This window comes from Rhyacophila brunnea, unplaced genomic scaffold (assembly GCF_057557595.1).
Source record: "Rhyacophila brunnea isolate RB1 unplaced genomic scaffold, BYU_Rbru_1.0 scaffold_8, whole genome shotgun sequence".
Classification (NCBI taxonomy): domain Eukaryota; kingdom Metazoa; phylum Arthropoda; class Insecta; order Trichoptera; family Rhyacophilidae; genus Rhyacophila; species Rhyacophila brunnea.
In genome coordinates, this window is record NW_028233350.1 from 22,141,616 (window position 1) to 22,167,470 (window position 25,855).

Genomic DNA, 25,855 nt, shown 5'->3' on the forward strand with positions numbered 1-25,855 from the left:
TTTTGTTACATAAAATAGTATTCTTTTAAACCTCTCGCTCTAATGTTTTAGAATATAGTCATATTTCGGTACAGAACTGTGCAGTGGTGTTAAGATTTTTTACATTTATTAATTTTTAAACGCATTTATAAAACCATTAGTATAATTTATTACGAGATAATTTTTGTAAAATATTCACGATAAAAAAATATTTTGATAATCTCTGTGATCCCAAATTTGACAAGAATTAGGCATTTTATTATTCAAAAAATCGGCAAGATTAACACATTTGAAGATGATTCTAAAGATATTTATTATAAGCTATGTCTTTGACCATTCAAGTGTGATAAAAATCTTATGAATAATGATTGCTTTATAAGAATTATTGACCTAAGAATAAGGTAGTGTTTTTTTGAAATACGCCATTTCTTTTGTCATTCCCTAGTGGTTAAGCTACAACATACGGCCGTAGCCATAAAATTACAAACTATAATTAAAGTAGGAAGTAAAATTATGTTAACGCGCGTGTTTGAACATGTACCTAACCGAATTTTTTTAAATTTTTTTTTAAACGGTACATGTTCAAACACGCACGTCAATATCATTTTACTCCCTACTTCAATTATAGTTTGTCAATTTATGGCTACGGCCGTATGTTGCAGCTTAACCACTAGGGAATGACAAAAGAAATGGCGTATTTCAAAAAAACACTACCTTATTCTTAGGTCAATAATTCTTATAAAGCAATCATTATTCATAAGATGTTTATCACACTTGAATGGTCAAAAACATAGTTTATAATAAATATCTTTAGAATCATCTTAAAATGTGTTAATCTTGCCGATTTTTTGAATAATAAAATGCCTAATTCTTGTCAAATTTGGGATCACAGAGATTATCAAAATAATTTTTTATCGTGAATATTTTACAAAAATTATCTCGTAATAAATTATGCTAATAGTTTTATAAATGCGTTTAAAAATTAATAAATGTAAAAAATCTTAACACCACTGCACAGTTATGTACCGAAATATGACTATATTCTAAAACATTAGAGCGAGAGGTTTAAAAGAATACTATTTTATGTAACAAAAATACTTCATGCAGTCATCAAATGTTTAAAATAACTATAAAGGATAATAAGACTTCAAAATTATATAAATAGATCATCTACAACGTTTAAGGAGTGTCCAGGATCATGGTTTGAATATACAATAAAAACTCAATTTTGACCTTCGACGAGCATGTCCCCCCTTAACTCATATCCATATGAAAACATTTCTGTAAAAATAAGAAGAGACGGGAAGTTACGAGAAGGTAGGAAGGGGAGATAGAGGTAGTGATAGGTTCCTATATTTATTTTACTTATATTTTGTGACTAATATACCCATACACAGCCAGATCCAAGCTTTAAGCTCAATAATAACGCCGTTTTTTTTAAAGCATATAACCATTTTTTTTGTATACTTACCGAATTATATTATTATATTACATACAATAGCTAAACACAAAAGTGGGTACTTTTTCAAAAAAGATTATAGACATCTGACAAAAATCTTCCCTTATTGCAATATAGGAAGAAATCAGTTTTTAAATATTATAAACGATATGTATTTGTGTTGGGCTACATATGCGATGTATATAACAAAATCAATAATGACGCATATGCATTAACGCAATTTCTAAACTGACCCTTATTATAATGCATGTAGAGTTCATTTGTCCACATTTTTTATTTGTATGTATCTGTTTATTACAAAAGAATAATTTTGATATGAGAGGGATAGTGTTATTATGTGACATACCTAAAGTGCACTCTTCTCCTATCCTCTGCATGTTGAAACACGTTTCTTTGTTGTGGTAAGCAGCTTTGCACCACGAGCAACTCAAAGCAACAATCTCTTTCGAACTGAATGACAGCTTCGCTTGAAGTGACTGTAACAGAAGAAAAAACATACTTGTTAATTTATTGGCACAGTTTAAGATAAGTACATCGTATAATATTTTATTTCGTATGGTCATACATCTGCAGGATTTATATAGTATTAGGTACAAATGTTTTAAGATAATAACTTTCTCCACATTTAAATCTAATCTTTTGTATTTGAAGTAACTCAATCCATACGTTGGATTTTACAATTATATGTACAAAAAATGAAATAAAATAGAAAATATAGGAATACATAACTTAAAAAACAAAATTATATACATTAAGGAGTAAATGAACAAGTCGAACCAACGCGGCAGAATTAGTAAATTCGACACAGAAAAAACAGGTATTTTCGTCTTTTAGCTTTCCTGAAAATAGTGATTTTAGACTGATCTTGCTTTACCTTTCACACGCAATATTATTTACAACCGTACCATGAATTCATGAAATAATACTCTAGATAAAGGGTAAAGGCGGCTTCTTAACTCACTAGCATTGAATTAAATCTAAATATATATCACTGAGCTAGGATTTAGATTTTTTCCTGTTATATACTACATAGTATACTTTATTGGAGTTCTTTGTATTTTTTTGTGTATCCCCTTAATATTTAAAGGTCATTTGTGAAGGAGACAATTCAGACGTTTGGAGGTTATCGATTATGATGAAAGTATTCTAAATCAAAATCAGTGTTATAGGTACATGCAGCTGGGTAAACTTATGAAACGGGGATTGTATGATTACCAATGACCAATGCTTGTATGGGGTTATCAAATAAGATATATACTGAACTCTTTTCTCAATAAATTGATTGTGCTACCAGGTATATTGCACCATCTTATTGTAACCACATATCGTCCAGATGAAAATCGTCTAATTCATGCCAGAAAAAAATTGTAGTAATCATGTTTCTGTAGCTCCATTGACTATAACTGCAGTGCCATTTTCGTTTTCAAAAAAATATGATCCAATTGCACTTCCAGACCATCCATAGACCACACCGAACTGTTAATTTTTGTCGATGTAAAGGTGTTTTAAGAATAGAATATGGATTTTCATGACTTCAAATGCGACGATTGTACTTATTTACGACGACATTTAACCAAAAATGAGCTTCATCGCTGAAGACGATTTTTTAATTAAATAATGGGTCTATTTCATGTTTCTCTAAAGCCCAATCAGCAAAATTTTGATGCACTAAATGGTCATTCAGTGTAAGTACTTGTGTTAACTGTATTTAAAGCCTTTAAATGCAAGTCTTTATGAAGAATATTCCATGTAGTGTTATAAGAAAGGCTTATTTCTTGAGAACGATTTGTAATTGATTATTTTGGATTTTCATGCATACTTTAATTCATAACATCGATGTTTTCAGAAGTCCGTTTACATTTTTCACGAGATGGATTCTTTACCATCACAAATATTACCATTTGACTCAAATTTTCCATTTAATTACGAATAGTAAGCTCTGTAGGTCGATTATTTTAATAATACATTTCACGTATCTAATGCCTGAAATGTAGCTTGACTAGATTAATTAGTGTTGTAATACATTTTTTTGTCAATTTGTATACGCTGTACAACTATGTATCTTTCCATGATCATTTTTCAAACAATACTGAACGCAAATCTCAATTTTGGTGGCAATCAGAAAAAAATTGCTACTATGACGTTTTAAAAATCTATAGTACTTACTAATTTTATGACATTTAGTGACATATCGTCACGAAATGTTCAGTTAATTAAAATTAAATAATGTCATTTCACAAAAAATTGACAAACACCCTTAGAGAAAGTGTTCGATTCATTCAAGAAAGCGGACAAATAATTATAAAGTAAAGGTATCTTATGAATGGAATGTTTTCTTTTATTACATTTTAACTTTCAAAATTACTTTGCAATAATTGTAAAACTATCTGTACTAATGTCGACACGTACAGACCATGAAGCAGAAGTATTCTAATAAAGTTGATGGCAGAAAACATACACTAATCCCCTGGCTGTAACACGTTCAACAGTTGTTAGGCGAAAGTAGCTCGTTTCATGAATTCTTAGGGCGCTGAGTAACTGAGCTTTCTAGAGAGGTTGTTTTATGAAAGCCTTTGAATCGTATAAACATCAGTCAACAATCCTATCTGCAAACATTACATTTACGATCAAAAAACACTAAGTCTGCACGAATGTTTTACTACATTACATTGTAATAAGTTTTTTTTTTTTTCGTTTTTATTTATAATGATGTAATTTGTGTGGCTTTTAGTTGTAATAAACAGTGGTTCCAAACCTTTTATGCATATTACAAAAAATTGCGACACACTGAAAATATTGGTAAGTATTGATAATATCAATGTGCAGTGTTGAATCTGTAAGTAATTAGTACCGAAATAAATGTATTTGTTTGAAAATTAAGTGTCGGTTATCAATTACTTACTCCTCCATTCGAGCCAATGTCCAGTTTTCTGCCGTACAACGTAAAGTACCAGAAGCTTCAGTATCACAGTATCTATATCTCTTTCCAAACTCTTTTTTCAATGAGATACCTGGGCTTGTTATAAATAACCAACATTTGTATGTCTGTATCGATGCCTGAAAGAACCACTCGTATTTTGTGATTAATGAATTTAAAAAAAAAAAATCTATTTGGAATCTAGATAGTGACCACCGATGAGAAAATTTTCGAAATATTCATGATTGCCTTTTCACCAAGATATATTTGACCTGAACTTAGAAGTCGATCATTATTCAAATAAAGAGCCTATTCTCTTACTATCATTAAAATTTACAAGTGCTGAATATTTTGGGATATTGATGCAAAAGTATTTTGATCCAATCAAAATAATTAAGAAGTTTTTTTGATAATTATTTGCTACGGTTGAGATTAAATGATATTGAAATAGATTCAGGACTCGAAATGGACCGGAACGCACCGGAGCGCCGTTCCTGTTCGTGAAATCGGTAAAATTATCGCTCCGTCTCGTGGAAAAAAAATATTTGACCGTCTGAGCTAGATAGGCCATATAATAGAAAATCTAACACACTTATTTTTATGAAATACACATAAAATTTGATAACTATGATAACTATGTATTGTTCTTCAAAAAACTGTCGAGCGCTCCGGTTCGTAAACATTTCCATTTCGAGCGCTGAATAGATCTATTATTGAGTTAATTTTTACAAAGATTAATCCTAGATTTAAGTATAATGATATTATCAGTAGTTAGTATACTTTTGTTTGGTTTTTACAGTTTTCAATAAATACTTTAATGTGATGTTGTGCAGGTAGATGATTAAAATTGAACCGTACGCAACAATATCTTGCGGCACACTTTTCGATCGCTCTCGGCACACCAGTTGGCAAGCTTTGTAATACGATACTTTTTATAACTTATGCTTAATTATATGCCATTTTAGTTTATTACACGTATTCACTCTTAGCGATACGAATTTATTTTAGATCTTATTAAATATTCATACGAGCAGCTTCTGATATAAAATAATAACCAAAATTAAGCTTATATTTGGCAAAAACATAAGACATGAACAAGGGAATGATTTTAAAGTAATTAGCTTTGAACAAATAAAGCCTTCTAGACGTTTAGAATAAATGCTGTAGGGGTTATTTTGGAGAGAAAATAATTAATTTTAGAGAGTTCGAGACTTTAACGAACGATAAACAAATGATTAATTATAGGAAAATAAACGAGTTACGTTTGAATGATAGACAAACAACTTTATACGAGACCTTAACAGCAATCTGAACTAATTTAAAACTCCAAATATACTAGATGTCTTAAAAAACCAACCTACTGAAAAGTTAGAAATTAAAATATTGTTAGTATAAAATTTCCGCATGAAAAAAAGTTTTATAAACAGAACTAACGTATCTAGTATGTACACACACATAATTCAAACGAAGCCTATTTATATGGATTCATTGTTTTGGTTTTTTTATATAAGATTTGATGACGATTCCAGAAACTTTGTAGTGCGGTTTAATGACCAAACGTTAATCGATAGCCATAAAACTAAAAATATTCTCTTCGTTAAAACATGGTTAAAACCATTGCAATATGCAAGAATAAACAAGATATCGGCCTGTTTTTCCGATATATTATAGCTACTTATATGTATGGCGTACTTTTATTGTTTATCTTAATTCTGAATATTTAAAATAAGATTGATTAATAGCTATTTCACTCTTTTAAAAGTTAATGCATTTTTCACCACGTTTTTATTAGCTCGTATTCTTGTTTGTCCAGTACAAATTTTTTCTTGTGTGTCCAGTACATTTTTTTTCTTGTTTGTCCAAGATTTATTTTGGACGATTGAAGATTTTTAACTAACTTCCCGACTAGCTAGACATTTGAATTTTTTAGAATATATAAGAACACGACGACAATGCATTATTTTAATACTTTTAGCCATTTTTAAGCAGAATTGAATTAATTTCCAGTTAATTCTGTTTTTTATGGAAAGTTATTATTGTTGGTTGCTAAGGGGGTCCTATCCTAGCAACTAAATTATTAATATATACGTGCGTTACTATAGAAATCAATGTAATATGTCAAAATGACATTTCAGTATTCTATATTATTTATTCAGTATTTCTATCAAGTACAATAAAAAGATTTTATTAATACATAGAATTGTCAAGTTTATATGATTCTACAGAAAATTTAAAAATGTTGTGTATAAAAACTTCTTTTTATCTTGTAATTATTTAAACTTAGTGCATAGCAGCCAAATATACAGAGATGTGTTGTTTGTTGTAAATGAATCTTTAATTCAAAATGGCTAATTAAATTATAAGCTGTTGTTTAACTTCACATATTTAGGCTTCGTATTGATAGACGAAGATTTTTTTAAGTTTTTGGAAGTTATAATGATAAAAATAAATAAAAAATGTAGACTATATTTATTTGTTTGTTTCTATTTCTAAATAATGAAAACATGACAACAAAAATGTTTTCATTTTTTGCTCCTATCGCTGATAATAATATGTTTTATCAGCAAAAAAAACAAATACTTTTTTGGTAGCCACTAGTTTTCTAATCATTTTTCAAATCGTAGAAAATCGCCTGAGAGAAAAATGAAAAAAATCTTAAGAGAGTTTTACTGTATTTCTATTGACATTCAATTCTAGAAAAGGCTGCATTTTAAACGCGTTATAAAATAAATAAGTGCCCAACTATGGCTGGAATAAAGTTTAGAACACAAAAGTTGGACCATTAAATGTGCATTATTCCAAAAACTTTTTCGTGACTTTGCACTAATTCGTAAAAGTCAACACACTGCCGCTAAATTGATATAAGTGAGCACGAATAAAATCGCGCCCCTTTTTTACTGTAGAAGCTAATCATCGTTTGGATAGTATTAAAAAATACTCTGATAAATTATGAATTTAATCTTAGATATTAATAAATCTTCGTACAATATTTAGACTAATTAAAATATTCTGAAGTGAATTTTGAAAGCTTTTAAAGGCCATAAGCCCATAACAGTGTACACATAATAATATTATATATATAATGCCAATAAATTTCTCAGAATATTATAGTTCTCTAGCAATAATAATTTATTAATATTGTCATACTGATAGATTAATATTTTATTATATTATAAAATATTATGACATGGTTATAATAAGTTTAAAGATTTTTATATAAATATCATTAGTTACCGATTTCATTATTGTAAATATTATGGTGATTTATAGCTTAAAGAGGAATATAACGATTATTGAATTGAGTCTTGCTATACAATTAATTACGTAAATGCATGACTTGCGACTATTTTGACGTAACCCTTTAAAAGATTTTAGTGTATTACCACCAGGGAGAACGATCCGTAACATATATTTGAACTAGATAACACTTTTACTTTCAAGTTACTAAGTACCTACAGGTATTTGCGTGCAAGAGTTAAATAGTAATAGTGATATGAATGTTATACTATTGTTATTGGTGAATACATGCCACATAATACGATACTTATTACGAAATCGACACGATATTAAAAAGGCTCACAAACAAATTTAATGTACTTATGTTTCAAACACAAAACAGATTTATAAATAAAATTCGGATAGGCTATACAATACACTACATTTTGAAGCAGGGTTTTGAATGCGTGAGTGTCCTACGAAAATTAAATACACATTATAGACATGCAATAGTGTACGTTGCAACCTTCAAACACACCAATATTGAATGAGCGTCAGTGCATAAATCGAGAGCAGTTATCAGAACGAAGAACAAGTTTAGAATGACGTATTCTTGACACGTGTTTATCACATATTCTTCGACACTCGACATCGATTGCCTGTTATTCCACAACCGTTAGGTATTTTAGTTTCCATTTATTTTATGTTCCCTGATTTCAAATGAATAAATATATTTTTTGCCAATATACTTACTCAATTGTCTTTATACAAATAGGTATAATAATATAATATGGCTATCTCTGTTTTCAGTGTATTGTCAAAGTGTTTACAATTTATAAAATAATATATAATAATAATATTTAAAATATCGGATACCTACGTAATTTTATTATTTTACCAACAGATGTCGCCACCGAATTTTATACAATTTAATTTCGTAATCCATACATTCTATTGAAATATGGAAATCATTTGAAATTCAAATACGTATTTCATAAATTGATTTGCTTTAAATCTAGCATTAATAATTGAATATTGTTGTAAATAAATGGCCGTATATACATTATTTATTTACATGGCCTGGTAAACGTTAATATTAATACTTTTTTGTATACTACTTATCGAATCTTTTTCACAGTCAACAATTATGTGGGGTTACTGCCAACAGGTGGGACGTCGATAATTTGGGTATGGTGTGTATATATATAAATATGTATACTAGAAAAAACAACGGTCATCCGATATATAGAACATGCACATAAAGCAGAAAGAAATTATCATCATGCCTGATTTTAGAGGGCATCTCAAACTTCAAATTCCAATTACTCCATGATTTCCAGACTTTTGGAAGTAAATCCACTTATAGTTTCTTAATGTTATGGATTCTAAAATAATATAACTTGTCATCATATTACTAATCCATTATTTATTGTGAATAGAGGTACTATGCATATATCTTTTTCATGTTGAAAGAAAATATCTAAATGTTTATAGTTACGTTATCGATAAATTCAAATGTTGGCATAAATCATATTTTGTTATTAGCATTTTTAACGTAACTCAAGAAGCAGTCACCTTGATAAAAACCGACTGACTTTACGAGCATGGATTATACTGACTTTTGTGATCCCATAATATGTCAAAATTATGCTTGAAAGCTATTCAACTAACTCAGTCTGCATTTGTATAAGTCATCAATAATCCTTCAGATGGAAAAATGGTATCAAAGGCAAAGTAGAAAAGTGCAACAAATTGCTTTGTAGTTTGCGAAAATAGAACGCATTCATGTCGAGTGTTGCGCGCGTCGTGCCGTAAATAGCAGAGAGTAAATATTTCATCTCAAATTGGTTGTTGTACGAGGTTTTTCACCGACTGTAATAAATGGTGTGGTCGGGGTGGAAAAAAAAAAGATTTTTCCTGTAATAGTGGGAGGGTGGACTTTTATTTGAGCGCCCAAATACTACTACACAATAGAAAAATCCCAAGTCTGCGATCTCGCTTTCGGTTCGATTTATGTGTCTGGTCGGCCGAGGCCAGTCGGTGAACACTTCTTCATTTTTATCTCGCGCTGGAAAAACTGTCATTGAAAAAAGCTTGCGAATGATAAGTGCACCGACCGCACAAGTTGATTTTTATCTGAACTAATTTGGTCAACGCCTAGCTTATTTTATTAAAAGCTCTACCAAAAATAATCTCAGAAAGCTTAATAATATTATATTTATTATTTAGCAAATAATATGAACGTAGGTGTTTTATTTTACCAGTATATTATTATTATTGCATGAGAATAACTATATTCTTTATTCATAGTCCAGGTTGACTCTCTTCGGCACTCTGTTATATTGGAACACCCAGGGCCTTCTGATTTTGTGTCGTTCAATATAATGTTAGTGTAAAAAAAACATAATTTTCAAACACCTCAGAAACATATCTATTAGAAAACAAGCTGAACTGTGTGGGACTCGAACTCACGTCTTACACATTCCATGTGAGTATTTCTTCGTTTAAGCTATCGATCTGTATATGATCCATGCGAATTATTTCTTATATAGGTATACAATTAACTGAGGCATTTTATAAGGAGGCAATCAGCAGATCAATTTAAGTAAGAGACAAATTATGTTTTTTTTTCTATAATATAAAATCTAAAATTCTCATGCTTATATTATTATGTGTTCAGTGTTTATCGAATAAAAATATTAGTGTATTTACATAAGTAATAATATATATATATATATATATAAAAATACATATTATTAAGTACTTTTAAATCAATTTGTTATTCTAATAATATTATAAAATTTTTATTTAATAATCGAAAGGTTGATTTTTTTTCGTTTCGTAGGATGCTCGCTCGATTATTAGTATGAACAATACTTCAACGTTATTAATAATTAAATTTTTAGTAGCTATTTAAATTTACAAAGAACCAAAAATTGTAAATTACTTTACCAACATAATTTCAAAAAAGTTTAAGGTCAAGCTCAGTTTCGCCTACATAAACGTCTTAGAGGACGCAATCACTTATATGGATAATAAAAACTAATAAGTATGCACAACTTTGAAATGTATTCGTGTGTTTTAATTCAATTCGTTCGATGGTTTTTCTATCATTTGTCTAATATGTCCCTGAGATTTTTGAGAAGTAAAATTTTTAAAATAACTGCTAAAATTAAAAACAGTAATAATTGAGGTATCTAATTACAAAAACAGATAAGTCCACAATTCAATATTAATAAAGTAGTAGGTAAAGGACAATTTAGTGCGTCAAGCGTAACCGTTTTAACCGTGTTTAACTTATTATACGTAGTTTCTTTTTTATCGTAAGTACCTATTTTAGTTTAAAAATTAAACAATACCCCCATTTTTATTGGCTGATAAATTCTTTATTGCAATCAATTTATTAATGAAAAATAAAATTGGAGTTATCTACATTTATTTATATCACTCTAAATGGTCGTTTCCATAAAGTTTTTTTTAATATATTTTCTATTAATTTGGCGCGTTTTAGAAGTTATAGATCATTATAATGCAGTGGTTTCCAAACTTTATGTTACTACGACTCCCTTTAACAAAAAATCTAATCTTGGCGCCTCCCCCCCCCTGTATTTCATTGAATAAGACACCTTTTTAAATAGTCAACAATGTACTCATACAAAAATGAAAAAGGTATCACACCAACTAACACACAACCACATATTTATAGGACTTTTTTTTACTATTCATAAAATAATGTGAAAAGTGCATTAGAAAAGTAACCAAGAATTCAGTAAATAGATTTTTGTTTGTTTCAATATATCTGTTACAGAAATTAAAAGTGGAAACATGGCGAACTTATTTTTTTTGTAATTTTGATTTCCAAAGCTCCAATATTTTATGAATGCCTTTACTTTGTCTTTTTAAATCAGTGAATCCATTAGTGGTCCTTGAATTGATTTAATTTTTTTTTCCAACCAAATAGACAAGTTTAACAACAAAATTATCGTTCCTAAAGAAATTTGCCTCAAATTTCAACATTATGATTTGACCCTTTTATTTTATGTTTTACGAGATAGCCAGCGCGCTTCACAATAGTATAGAAGTGAGGTATTATAAAATTAGTGTCCATATTTTCACAAAGGTTTGCAAACAATCTTTTGTAGGACTGTTTTTATATGTAGTTTATAGCTAGCGGCCGTTTTACAAACTATGCATTTGCAAACTGCAACCAACATTTGCAACCTGCGGCTACATTAATTGTGTTAAACTTTTCGCGCCTCCCTTTGCAACACTCCGCGCCTCCCAGTTTGGAAATCGCTGTTATAATGTATGAAATTCCATATAAATATTTATCAACGTATTTATTGCCAGATTTTGACCATATGTGAGACTTCGTTATTAGTCGCTTCCATTGTTTTATTAAATTATATAAATTGGCGATAGGTACATGCTACATATAATGAATAAAAATACAATTCTTGGGGGTTTTATTGGTAATATAAACTTGTATTTATTGCACAAGTCTATATTGGATTAAAAAATGTATGTGAACATCGAAAAGTGGGTAACCCCTATTGCGAATAAATATTAATTTATTAAAACATATTCTCTAGTAACGAGTACCTAAGAGATAGTTATTTTAGGTACCTAACTTTTTAATGTAATATATATATATAGATATTAAAAACCGAAATAGAACTTCAAGTTTGAAGCTTCGAACTTAGCCGTATTCCATATGTAGGTAAAATTTATTTTTAGAATCATTTAGCCAAAAGGTTGCGGAGAAGCTATTTTACTATTAATTAAATTCTATTCGCAAAATTTGTATGCCTACAGAAACATCGAATGCGAATAATCTGTAGGTAGTTATCTACATATTATTATGTATAACTTAAGAGTCACTTCAAATGTGTATAAGATATAATAATAAACTATAATATAGATTATATAACATTAAGGGTTGTCCAACATTGATCAGATAATTGCCATTAACAAATTAAAAAGCTGATTTAAAAAAATATATCTCATAGGTACCTACTTACTTATCTGGTATTGTAAGGTTTCTCGTGTGGGCAAACTACATAAGAGCTTTTTGACTTTCCTGATATCTATATACCATAGACCAAAAAACGCGATGCTTTTTTAATATTTACTGAGTATTAATTACTTATTATTATTTGAGTATATTATGTTTTATAAAAATTCATTGCTCAGTTTGACTATAATAGTTAAAAAATATATAAATATAAAGTATTAAAATAAAAAGACAATGTAAGTTGTCTTTCTTTAATACATAACATAAAATTAGATGGTAGTAGATAAAATATCAAAATCCAATAATGCTATGTTACCCATTAGACTAGACCAGGGATGGCGAACCTATGGCACGCGAATGTTTCATTTTAAAGAGAAAAGAAATTACTTATTTATATGTAAGTATTTAAAAAATATTTTTTAAAAGGTTTACAAATAAATATATAAGTAGGTACTTAGTTTTAAATATGTATTTAACAATAATGACGACATAGCCATGCGTATTTTCTTCGGTTTTTCATATTATGTTTACTCGATGCGCAAACGGAAACGACGAAACCTATGCGTAAAAATTGCAGGCAAATCCTTTTCAAGAATTTAAGTTTTGTACCAAAAGTATTGTAATAATCAGTAAACTTTGGAAAATTTTCTATAGTCTCTTGTCTCATTTTCTTTTTTAAACTTATCATTAATTGGGGAAAGGTTGGAATAAGCTTCGTATTTACCTTTTGAATTTAGGCATATCGTTTACAGTCTTATTCTAAGGGTTGCTCGTTATTTTTTTATACACTGTTTTTGATACTTTAAGATACGATTATCTTGAAGTCTTTCATAGTGGATTTTATCTGATTGTGAAAATAAATTGCATGCATAGGTCCTTTAATAGATACGTAAGAGAAACACACGCACATAAGGATATCAATAATAAAGAAAAGCTACGTATAATTGGCTAAAGTGTAGGTTATTTAAAAAATAATAATTTAATAACAGATGACAACGAAATCCTCATTGAAGTAAAGTTAATTCATAAGTAACAAAAACTTTGATAATCGAATTAGTTTATGGATAGATATATGTCTTGTAGGTATTTAATAAAATTAGTCGCCTCGGTAGTTGAAAGAAATAATGTAGACACATTGAATATATTTTTTCTTTCCCTCAGAGACAAAGTTTGTCATCGTCTCAAAACATGGAAAACGCCTTAGATAATAATATGGAGTAGACGGAAAGGTTAAAAATCAGCTGTTCGGGTGAGTGCTTACAGGGCCAATTATCCGCATGACTGACGTCTATATTATAAGTAAACGATGCTAGCTTATCATAGCCCCAAATATCTATGAATGAAATGTTTTGACAAAACATTTTATGCTCGAAATCAATCCATCCGTATAATATATTTAAATTGTGACAGTTGTGTTATTGTCATCGTGGAAATTTATACGTATAAAAATTCAAAAAATGTACTAAAGGTATTCAAAGATAAATTATGTTCAAAATGTAATAACATATAACAGATAAAAATATCATAATGTACATTTGCACATATTTTTCACATGTTTTTAATGATAATAAATAATTTTATTAATTCTATGCAATAGTCATAAAATCGTAGTGACTAATTTGAATGCACAATATAAAATGTTTTCTTATCCTTTTTATAGGTAATAAATTCAAAACTTATCAATATTTGTTTTAATTGTTTCCATGCTGTAACCATTAGTCATTGAAATACTATCTTTTTAGAGTACATACAAGCATTGATTTTAAGCCATGTTTTTTAAATTTTATTATTACAATGTATTGCAATTAAATGCATACAATAATTATCCATAGATTGACGTCCGACGCCTATCCTCTGTCGAACGTCATAACTGGAAAGGCAGGAAATAGGAGGTACTTGCATGATTCTATACATAATTTAATGCAGTCCAAAAATAATGCAATTATTGATGAATAATCAAAATAATTTATTGAGGTGAATCAAAAAACAAAATAGTTATATCAATAGTTGAGTATTATTGCGATATAGTTTGTATTAAAAACCAAATCTAATGCTAATTCATAATAGTTTGTTTGCGAATGGTTATAAAATAATATCTAAACATTGAATTAAACAATTTAAAAAATACTTTCAAAAAAGGCTTATTATTTTCGGTGTCACAAAACACAAAAAAGTGTATGTGGGTATGTATGTTTATGTATGTATATATATGTATAAATGTGTGTATGTATATATATTAAATATACTGTGTATTTGGGTATGTATGTGGGCTTATTTGTGGATTTGTTATATTAGAAAATAGCATGTAGGAATATTTAACTAATATAACTTTTTAAAGACTGATATTATGTATACACCTATTGATTGAATTCTTAGTGATACCGGTTTTTGACAAACACTACAACTATTAATAATTGTTTGTCAGGTATATTTTTTATTGTGATCCTCGACTTAATAGGTAGGTGATAAAGTTTTTATCTATTTGATAGTATTAATTTATTATATGAGTTAGAATTGATTGTATTGTCAGTGTGTATTTACCATTTGGTGAGTGCACATAGTAGATACCTGAAGATGCCGAAAGGCGAAACCGGGTCACAAAAAACGACTCAAAGAGAATAGTACAAGACTTCAATCCATTAGAATTTAAATTGAAATTCCATCAAGTAGCTTTTTGTCGGTATACAAAAAAGTGTGTTTCACTCTTGTATCCTCTTAACTTAACTTATTATCACAACCATTATCCGATAATGAAACATCATTAAAATCGTTTATAAAAGTAGCTATACTTATTATTTTTGATCACTTTATTTTAAAATCCTAAAATAGATTCTTTTCTCACATAACTACGAGATGTTTAGTGAAAATTTAACTAAGAATACAACGACCAAGAGCAATATAATAGGCGATAAATCACAAAGTGTCAAGAAGGTGTCGACTTAAAGTGCTGGCGAAGCAGATGAAAAGCTCCAGGACGCCACTTACCTAAATAATATATAGTATACTAAATATATATATATATATATATATAATCTATTACATTAGCTTTAACGATGTTCTATCGGAAGAGACTGAAATAGATTACTATCCAGGATCAAATTAATCAAAGTACCTAGTAAAATAGTTTATAAACAACGTCAAGTATCTTATAACAGAGGTTAAGATGTGACGTCTATTATGGAGATTAACCGAGATGAAGTTTTACTTAAGATAATGTGTGTTTGTCTATTTGAAGTTGTGGTTTTACAACCAAATTTTGAAGTGCATGTAACGCGATATTGCACTTCCTATCTTTGCTTAAAATAGGACAGATTAAAAAAATACATCATAGGATTGACGGTCAAATAGTGTGTTTTATCATTAATATTTAGTAATTCGATTATAAAGTGTTTAAAATTGTAATGAGAAGCTTTAGTCATATTTTTAAAATGATTGCATTTAATAACACTGAATTTAAAAAAAGATTTTGCAATAATTATAAAATAGCTTTGCTCTCATATTATCTCGTACGTACTACTTGAATTGTTAGCCCTTTGAATGTCCCACTGCACTATGCCTAATAAACAAGTGATTAATATTTGAGTACCTTAGAATCAATGCTCACATTCGTTTTCGTTAACATGCCAATGATTCTAAATGAATCAATGGTTGGGTATCAAACATTTACAATCAATCATGGATCAGTATTTCTCATTTCTATGGATTTTGCAGATGTAGGTTATTTATATATATAATATTAAGATAATGATTCTAAGATGTTAAGATTAAATATTTTTTATTTAATTATTAAGATAAGAAATAAATAGTGCACATTAAACACAGTAATATTTTTTTTTTCATTTAACTAAGAATAGAAATTTAAGATGGTCCTGGTTAATTTTTAAAATTCAATTAAACCCTGTCTAATCTGTGCCATAGTGGATAACAGTAAAAAACATATTCGTTTATACGTGTATACATAATTTTAGAAATTTTATAGATAAGGTACATATAAGAATATTTTTATCGATTATGGTAAGTATAGGTATTATAAAATAATGTAAATTAACAAATCTTACTCACTAATAGTCATGGGAGCTTATTACGTCTTTGAAATTATGAAACATAGTGCTTTAAAAGTGATTGTCAGATAATGTAAATTTTAATTCTAAACTACTTATTTGAAGTAAAGATATATTTTTTTATAAAAAAAAATGGCGTAACATTACATCGCGTAAAGAGATTTTTTCTAGCATTCCAAAGTTATGCGTAATTTGAATATGAAATTGACACATTGCTCCGTAGGTAGAATAAAAGTATGTGAAATATGACACTAGTTCACCGCGTAACAACTCTTAAGAGATGAAGTAAAAATTAAAATACCCTACTAAAATAAAGAGAATCCAATTTATGAGCTTAAACTCCGACATACAGTAGTGAAACTACTTCATTCAACACGTCTCTTATAATGTACAACGGATACTCGAAAAAATACAATGTAAATAGAATATTATAATAAAGTTAGTTGATTATTTTATTCCGGTATAATGAATGAGTGGATTTATTAAAAATAACCGAGGAATTAAATCTATTCTGGGAATAGTACATAGTACATACCGCCCCCCCTACACACACTTATTAATCAGTCGATAATTCGGTATCCACAAAATCTTAGTATTTAAGTGAAGTGTAATATCTTCACAGTCATATCGTATTAAAAGGGTTGGCATAGTGCAAGGATTATGATATTCCCAATTGTCCTATTGCCCTATTACATGATTAACTATTTACACAATAATGTAATTTTTAGTATTACTTAAATAAAAAAAAAATAATTTTGGAATTTGTCTGTTTTTACATTGATTTTAGGAATTTTAGGTATTTTTAATTTTCTTGATATCTTGAGAATTCTCGAGAATTCTTTTCTGCAGATCCCGAATCTCGAGAAATCAAAATTTCATCATTTCGGGAAATCCCGAATCTCGAGATTGAGATTTTCTCGGGAAATACCCAACTCTAGTCACGCGTGATAGTTTATATTTATATTATAAATATATACATCATTTTTCTCTGAGATCTTTTAATTTATCATAGATTCAGTATTTCGTATTCAATTCAATTTATTTATTATACATAGTAAAAGTTCCAAATTCCAAATCCAAAGCATTCACAACATGAAAGTGTTGACAAAATTAAATAAAATATAGGGTAATAGGATGGGTAAATAATTATACGGAAGTCGGTACACTGAGCGAACTAAGGCGTATACCTATCCTATTTTAAAAATTTATAAAAGCAACGTCCACTTTAATTCGCCCTCACGAAGTGGAATAAATCAATATCCATATGAATTAAATTGAACACAGTTTATGTCCTGCCAACTTTCATCACCGACGATTAGTTAAGAATCCTTCACATCGGGAAAACAAACAAGTTACTAGCGTATAAATAGTAATGTATTGACGTATTCATAGTATTATTATTTTAAACAATTATTTTAATTTGGTAAGTACTTATGGTACATGAAGATACCGTTCTTTAAGATTACGAATCATTTATCTCCCGCCAAAAGACAGTCTTCGCCACTGATATTTCGTATATTAAAATAAATTAAACGTACAATTCGCATATCATCTCAAATTTGCCACATTCCGTATTTTATTAAACGATAATAAAAAAAACCCTACGAGGAAGTTAAATGAAGCCGTTATTATATATATCATTATCATAAACGTCACGCAGAAAATTTAAGTTAAATTCAATATAATGTTTTAATGCGCCTATAAAATTTACGAATTTAATGGTATGATATTTGCAGATTATTTACGAACCAACCCCATTACTGCTTTAAAACCACGTACGGTGTTTGAATAACTAAGATTAGATTCTCATAAAACAGATAACGATAGTGCAGTAAAAACATGCATGCAGGTATGCTCATACTGATATTTTAATAACTGATTTTAAATCGATACCTATCTAGCTTATTTTAAAGAATCCTGTATGGCTGTATTTACAGTTCGCTTATGATCGGAAGTCGATAACTCTGTGTGAAACTGCTACGTTAGAAACGTTACATTATGCCACATCTGATAGAGCGAGTTAGCTATTTCTAAATTGTGGTGAATTTTATTTGACTGAAAAATTAGTAGCTCCAACAGAAACATGTTATAATTGCAAATATTGTTTTAAATTTTCCATAATGATCTGTTTTAGTTACGTTTCAAATTTAGAGAATATATGATTATAAACAAAAACTAGCTTGCCAATACGACGTTTATTGCGTAGCAACTATACCAATGTGTTAAGTATTTAATTTTATCGTCAACTGGTAAAAAGCCAGAAAACAGAAAAAAATTATCTAAAGACATGTAACGATTCTTATTGATTATTATGATCGCGGAATAAGTTTAATAAAGGATAATATACTTTTTTTTTAAATTGATTCTACAATACGATGTGGAACTTGGCTGACTCATGAAAAAAATCTTAAAAGATTTTTCTTTTTAATTTATACTTGCGTATAATATGTAACCTTGCAATAATAAAACAAAATATTTACTTACGACACCATGTTCGATCCTGAGAGGATCATATGGGCCTCCATAGCGTGGAAGTTATTTCAACATATGTTTGACGAAACATGGATGTTAGTCACTTGCTCAACCAATTAGGTCCATACTCTAAACCCTCTTTCAGACGGGATTCCGGTGTCGAGCCACCGGCGTGGCTCGATTCCGCATTTACACATAACTAAATGGGAGCGTTCAGACGGAAGATACTCGTGTTTACTAGAATCGCACACTTTTCCTTTGCCCGCCACAATGTCAAGCCGCTCGAACTCATTATTATTTGCAAACGCGGTTTTTATTACCTTTTTTTATTCATTGCCTCGGTCGAAACTCCGGCCATCGTAATAATAATAATAATTAATACAAAGACCGCTTTGATGCGGCGACACGTGTGCTATTATTATTATTGAAATTGAATTTATCATTGAAACATAATTAATATTAATAGGCATGTTTTTTAGCTAAATAGAAATTTCTTCAAAATAAAATGCATAAATGAAAACAGTGTTTCATACTGATCCAGATTCTGAAAAAATAAATTAATATTATTCTGTTTTCAATAAAAAAGACAATTTACAGATGGTGGTGTTGGTGAGAAAATTTCTTACGATCAATTTGATGAAATTCATTATTGACAATAGTTTATAATCAAATAGATCAGTTTGGTCGAGCATCTTCAAAATACCTACTTAAGTAGGTATGTAAAGAAATAAATACTAACAAGTTTTTCTCTCAATGTATTTACCATACTTTGTCGTGTAATTATTTTTATTGCTGAAGCCAGGTCTAATTACCTATTGTCTTTTCATTGAACTCCTCGGCGCTATTTATTTTGTAAATTTTAATTTATCATTGACGCATAATTAATATTAATAGGCATCTAAAATTTCTAAAATTATGTGATTAAATTATAGGTACACAACTTTGGATATTTTATAGATAGGAAATATATTTTTTTATTATTTGGTTAGGATGGGAATAATGAAGTTTGTATTTATCGAGCGTTCATCACTACAATGTACAATACAAAATTTGTCATTGATAGGGAACCTTTTTTTTAACATACGGTAGGTGAATTTTAAACACAGCAAATTTTTCTATGATAAAATTAGGCAATCTCATAATGTATATAAATAAGTACAAATATCACCAACAAGTTAATATTAATTTAAGTAAACAATCGAAACCGACGTTCTCTATAAAAAAAAATTATTCAATAATATGTACCTATATTTTTTACTGTCATTCAATTGAAAATTTACGCTAGGATAAAAGCGCTTGTATATCAAAATTATGAAATAAAATGTGGAAAAAGTAAAAAAAATAAAAACCTTTTATTTTCTAAAAGTGTTTTTTGAATGAAATATGTAGGAAGGTACCTGCCATTGCATGTCATGAATCATGTGTCTTTCCACGTTATATATATTTAAATCAAATAATAGTACCTCAGTATCGAAGGGTGGAGGTAGGCTATTAAGATCCACTATATATAGTGCACACTAAACTTTATCAGGTATTAGTATTTTTTTTCATTGAAATAACACCACAATTTACAGAAGCTGTTGTTTCGTTTTTTTACTTCAATTAAACCCTGCGAAACCAAGCCATAATAGATAATAGTAAAAAAATACCTATCTATAAAGTATCTAAAATTATGCAATTAAACCATACATAACTTTGAATATTTTAAAGATAGAATATTTTTTTTTAATCTTTTATAGTTTGGTTTAGACAAGGCTGAATGAATTAAAAAAAAACAACCAACAAAATTTGTAAGGATATTTATTCTTAATCCAACGAAAACAAATAAGTATGAATGAAAAGGTATGCACGATTTTGTCGTAACGCCCAAAATATACCAAAATTAGTATGGTTTGGTTTAGGCAGGGTTTAAATTGATTTTAAAAATCTAACCAATAATATCTGTAAATTGTTCAATAAAAACAAATACGTATGACTAAAAAAGTTTAATGTGCACTAATTATGGCGGATCTTAACAGCCTACCTTCACCCTTCGCTCCTGTAATACCTAAATACATGATTGAATAGAACGCGCGTGTGTTCTTTTAGAAATGAACGTTAGCCTGCATTTTATCTACTTAAGGTCTTATAACTAATTTAATCACGGTAAGTGGTATAGTGTGACATTTCGGATTAGTAGATATAAAATATTCTAAATCTAAATAAATTAACGTTTAGTATATTTTAGTTAGTTATAGTATTACTTTAGGTATATATTAGTTGGTATTTGTATGTATCTATATTAGTTAAAGGTACCTGCGAAAAAGCTATTAGATATAATATAATTATTAAACAACGTATTCTATACGCATTGTATAAAATAAATGGTTTGTTAAAGCTGCATCGACTAAAGAACATAGTTTATTGCGGCAAGTAATTTCTTTATGATTCAACGTCGTAATAATAATACGTAATAATAATAATAGTATTGTATTCGTCGACCGACATGTGATTATTATTATATTATTATTAATTAGACGAGCGTAATGAAACCGCACCATTTAAATTAAACCGCCTAACGCAAAATTGGTTTTACCTTTCACATTTTTGTACTGTGTTTTCGAAATATATTTAGAAATTGAACGATCTTTTGACTTATAGATATGAAATTTTCGGTACATGTAGGAGAAGGGTGTACAAAATGGCATAGTGTTTAGTTTAATGAAAAAAAGAATATCAAAACGTATAATTTATTATAAAAACGGAGCACGAATAAAGTAAAACTACTTTAAAAATAAGAAGTAAAAACGTGTAGTTAAAAATCATTTCACCCCTCCGGTTGTACAAAATGGCAAACGACATAAATATTTGTCAAAAATAGAAACAAAAATATATTATCAAATAAAAATTTCATATTTTGACATTCAATTTCCACTGGAAAAGTAGTCATAAATCTTCCAAGATGTTTATCTCCGTTTTTATTGTTTTATTTCTATTTAAAAAATGCATTCTTTAAGTTCTTCCATTCATTTTCACAGCTAAAACTGCCTGATTTATTTTCATTGTATCCCATGTCTCTTACAGAGTTTTACGTAGGTAATTTCGGAACATAATCTTTCAGAAACAATAAAATCATAAATCACATAATATGCCGTTTTAGCCTACCATAATGTATGCCATTTTATCCCAATCAAATGAATTTGGCAAATTCGTTAAAAAAATGCAGTTTACACTTCAGTAATTATGATAAATTTACATCGTACATGAACACTAATAACGGCTACTTAAGCTGGTTTATATATATATATATATGTATATATATATAGATTTAATAATATAAAATACATGTAATATTACCTTTTGTCGACAAGCTGCAAAAATATTCGTTTGGTTCACAAATCTTTCCACTGTATCTTCTTGTACGGCTCTTTTGAGTAAACTCAATATGGCTGAATATTTAAAAGAAGGGTCATGCATTGTTACTCAGCTAGTTGCATCATGTTAGACTGCACCATTTCGCCAGTAGAGCAAAAGTTTATTTTCCCCCACTGTGCCATTTTGAACACATTTCCCCTACTATGAATGATAGACTATTAATCCTTACATAGCTGACAGCACAGCTGTTGTATCCTCATTTGGTGGCCATTATATATAATTAGCATGTTATATAAACGTGGTATTTAAATAGTAATTAAATGTTCCGCGGTGAAGCAATTCAACGTAATAATTAACTCAAATCATATAATTTTGCACTTGTGGTGGTTTAGTTGTGATGGTGCGATATGAATTCAGTGGCTGCCATAGCCACTGCAGTGTAGAGTGGCTGGATTCTTCGGTGGCTCGACACCGGAATCCCGTCTGTGAGAGCTCTTACTCCAAACACAATTTAAAAAAACAATAATATGTGTATTATTAACACTATCGATCGAAGGTACTTGATGGAATATGAATTTAAATCCATCAGAATAATATGTGTATTTGCCAGACCCAAGACTCAAACGACTCAAAGGACCTACGATATTATCATTCAGCCATCGTGAGCGTGGATAAAATATTTAGTTTACAAATAAGAGAATACTAAATCACAGAGCACAGATTATAAAATGAAGTATAATGTTGTATTTTTTTATTTGTGGTAGTTTAGTTGCGGTAGTGCGTTGTCCTTTATGGTGAATTTACCTAAAGTACCTATATATTGTGATTTACACGGGCTTTTTTGGCAATTCACTAAGGGAGGGCCTTAAAGCGAAATATAATTCGGAATAATATTTTATATTAAATTTCTTATGCACACTACCAGAACGAACGGAATATAATGACGTGATTTGTTCGAAACGATTTTCATAGAAACTCGAAAAACCTTTTGTACGTATACGGATTATAAATAATAAATATGCTATGCTAAAAAACCACACACCAGCTTGATACTTATGGGAAGCTCAATTATTATGTAATTCTATGAAAAATAACAATAAAATATAACTGTTATAGATATCGTAACATCAAATTAATATGAAACAGGATATTATTTTAAGCACCCGCCTTTATAATACTCAACCTTGCCGACGGATAATACTGTATAATCTAAAATCGATTTACCATCTGCCATGAAAACGTCTGAATGCTGGTGTCACATTACCATATCAAATGGATTTTTTATTCATACTTTTAGGTATAGGAAAATATAATATATATACATACTTAATGCATTTTTTAAGTTTATGGGAAAATGGTAGGAGAATAATAGAAAATTAACATTGATAAAAAATATGATAACCTATTTATTATATTACCTAGAGCCTTATGAAAGTGGTAACAACATGTGTTTCGATCGACCTATTCTAGCAGCTTCAATTTCATACGATATAATAAAAATAAATAATTATATTATTCTTTTTTTAACAGTACAATAGGCCATACGGCCAAATGATAGTGGTGTAGTGATAGCAGTATTGCAGTAGTAGACGTGAAACAGTCACTGTGTCACCAGAACCCCATTTTAAATATTATCTTTACTAGAGATAAATTTCACCACAGGACAAAACCTACAAGTTAAAGAATATTATTAGACCAAAAATACAATAATTAATATGTAATAATCAACGTTGCCAACTTAGCGCTCTTCTTGCCTGATCTAGTATTTTCGGTAGGCATCTAGCTTGCAAAAATGCATGTAGCTCATGGAATTTTTATTAGCGTATTTTGTTGCTGAGGCAAAAAAGGTACTTATTGAAATTTTATTTTCATAAAATCTAGCATCTGGCATGTTTTTGTCAACGACAGTTAGAAACAATGGTAATAAATACGTAAATATTAGTATATTTCATAATAAATGTCTTAATAATTAACCAACAGATATTTTTATATACTTAAAAAAAACTTTCCATAATTTGTTTACATGTATAAGTACACTCATTTTTAACATAATATTATTATTTTCTATAAGTAGTGTTATTCCACGATACAGACAGTCTGTCAATTTTCTCACCTATGTTTATTGTATAGCTATATAATACGTTGATTTGTAATTGATGAGTTACATGCGTAAATCCAATAAACACATTCTTCGGATTCGGTATTAAAAATCCATGGAGGGAAGTGACGGGACTCTAGTTTGATGTGAAGCATGAGTATTTTTTATGATTGAAAATGTCTCAGGAGCAGTTAGTCAATATTGAAGACTACAAGCACTCAAGTTTGCTTTAATTGAATTTACATGACTGTAAGCAAAAAACGCTTATGGGAAGGAGAAGCACATGTAAGAAAAAATAAATTTATACTTGAAATAACATATGTACAATATTGAAGACTAAAAAATATGATCTACGATGTTGAACGATGTTTCATAGCAATGCAAGCAGTGCGGTGCACTTGCATGACGTTAGACCAGCCGCCGCTGTATCTAAGTACCTACTTACATTTAAATGTGTTGTTTGTATTTATTATTTCGATAGCAAAGCCTTTTAAATTGAAAGTAGCTAACTAGTAATATGTTTTTGGCGTTTTATTTTAATGCAAATACGTAAATCCTTAAGTAAATCGGGGAGTATGGGGAACAGGGTAAATTATCCCAAATGGAACAAACATAAAGATTTTGAAATAACTATTTCTTTTATTCAACGAATAGTTCACAAGATTTAAGAATCTATAATTCTGATTATTGAACATATATAATTTTGAAAAACACTTTCTGAAAGAGTCTATTATAACCAATAGAAAAAATCTTTTTTTGAAAAAAGTAAGTCACCCCGACAGGGAATCGAACCCCGTATCTCCCGGGTTTACGCCCCATCCGTCGCATTTAACCAATATGCATGCTACGGCGTGACATACTAATTGCAACAAATTTTAACTATTGGTCAATTTTAATACCTACTCATCAGCGTTCTTCCAAATCAAGCTACTTGATTTGGAAGAACGTTGCTTCTAGTCCGTTTGTTGCGTCACATTGACTACCGTCCTACTATATTTTGTTTTTGTCTAAAGTTTCATTGCCGTGAAAACGTGACGTTATGGTTAAGAAATTTAATTCACAGTATGAAAAAACACGTTGATTACGCAAAGCAAATAAAAAAATACAAGGAATGTCAGTTGTGAAAAAAATGTTATAAAAATTGATTGTTTCTGTTCCAAGGACTTACTTTGTGTTTAAGATTGAAATACGCTTTAATTTTAACAGATGTTTTGAAATTAATTGCGACCGTTCTCACGAAAAAAAAGTTTTATTTGATACGTAGTGTAAGGGTTGTTGTGTTACC

At 29.2% G+C, this 25,855-nt stretch overlaps 1 protein-coding gene across 7 annotated transcripts in view; it reads right to left on the reverse strand.

Moving 5' to 3' along the window:
- Positions 1–25,855, reverse strand: part of rdgA (retinal degeneration A) — a 243,091-nt gene that overhangs the window by 50,818 nt on the left and 166,418 nt on the right. For all 7 annotated transcript variants that reach the window (XM_085959201.1, XM_085959204.1, XM_085959202.1 and 4 more), the window contains one exon: positions 1,785–1,914. In XM_085959201.1, coding sequence (XP_085815327.1) covers positions 1,785–1,914 — 130 coding nt within the window. The remainder of the gene's footprint in view (positions 1–1,784; positions 1,915–25,855) is intronic.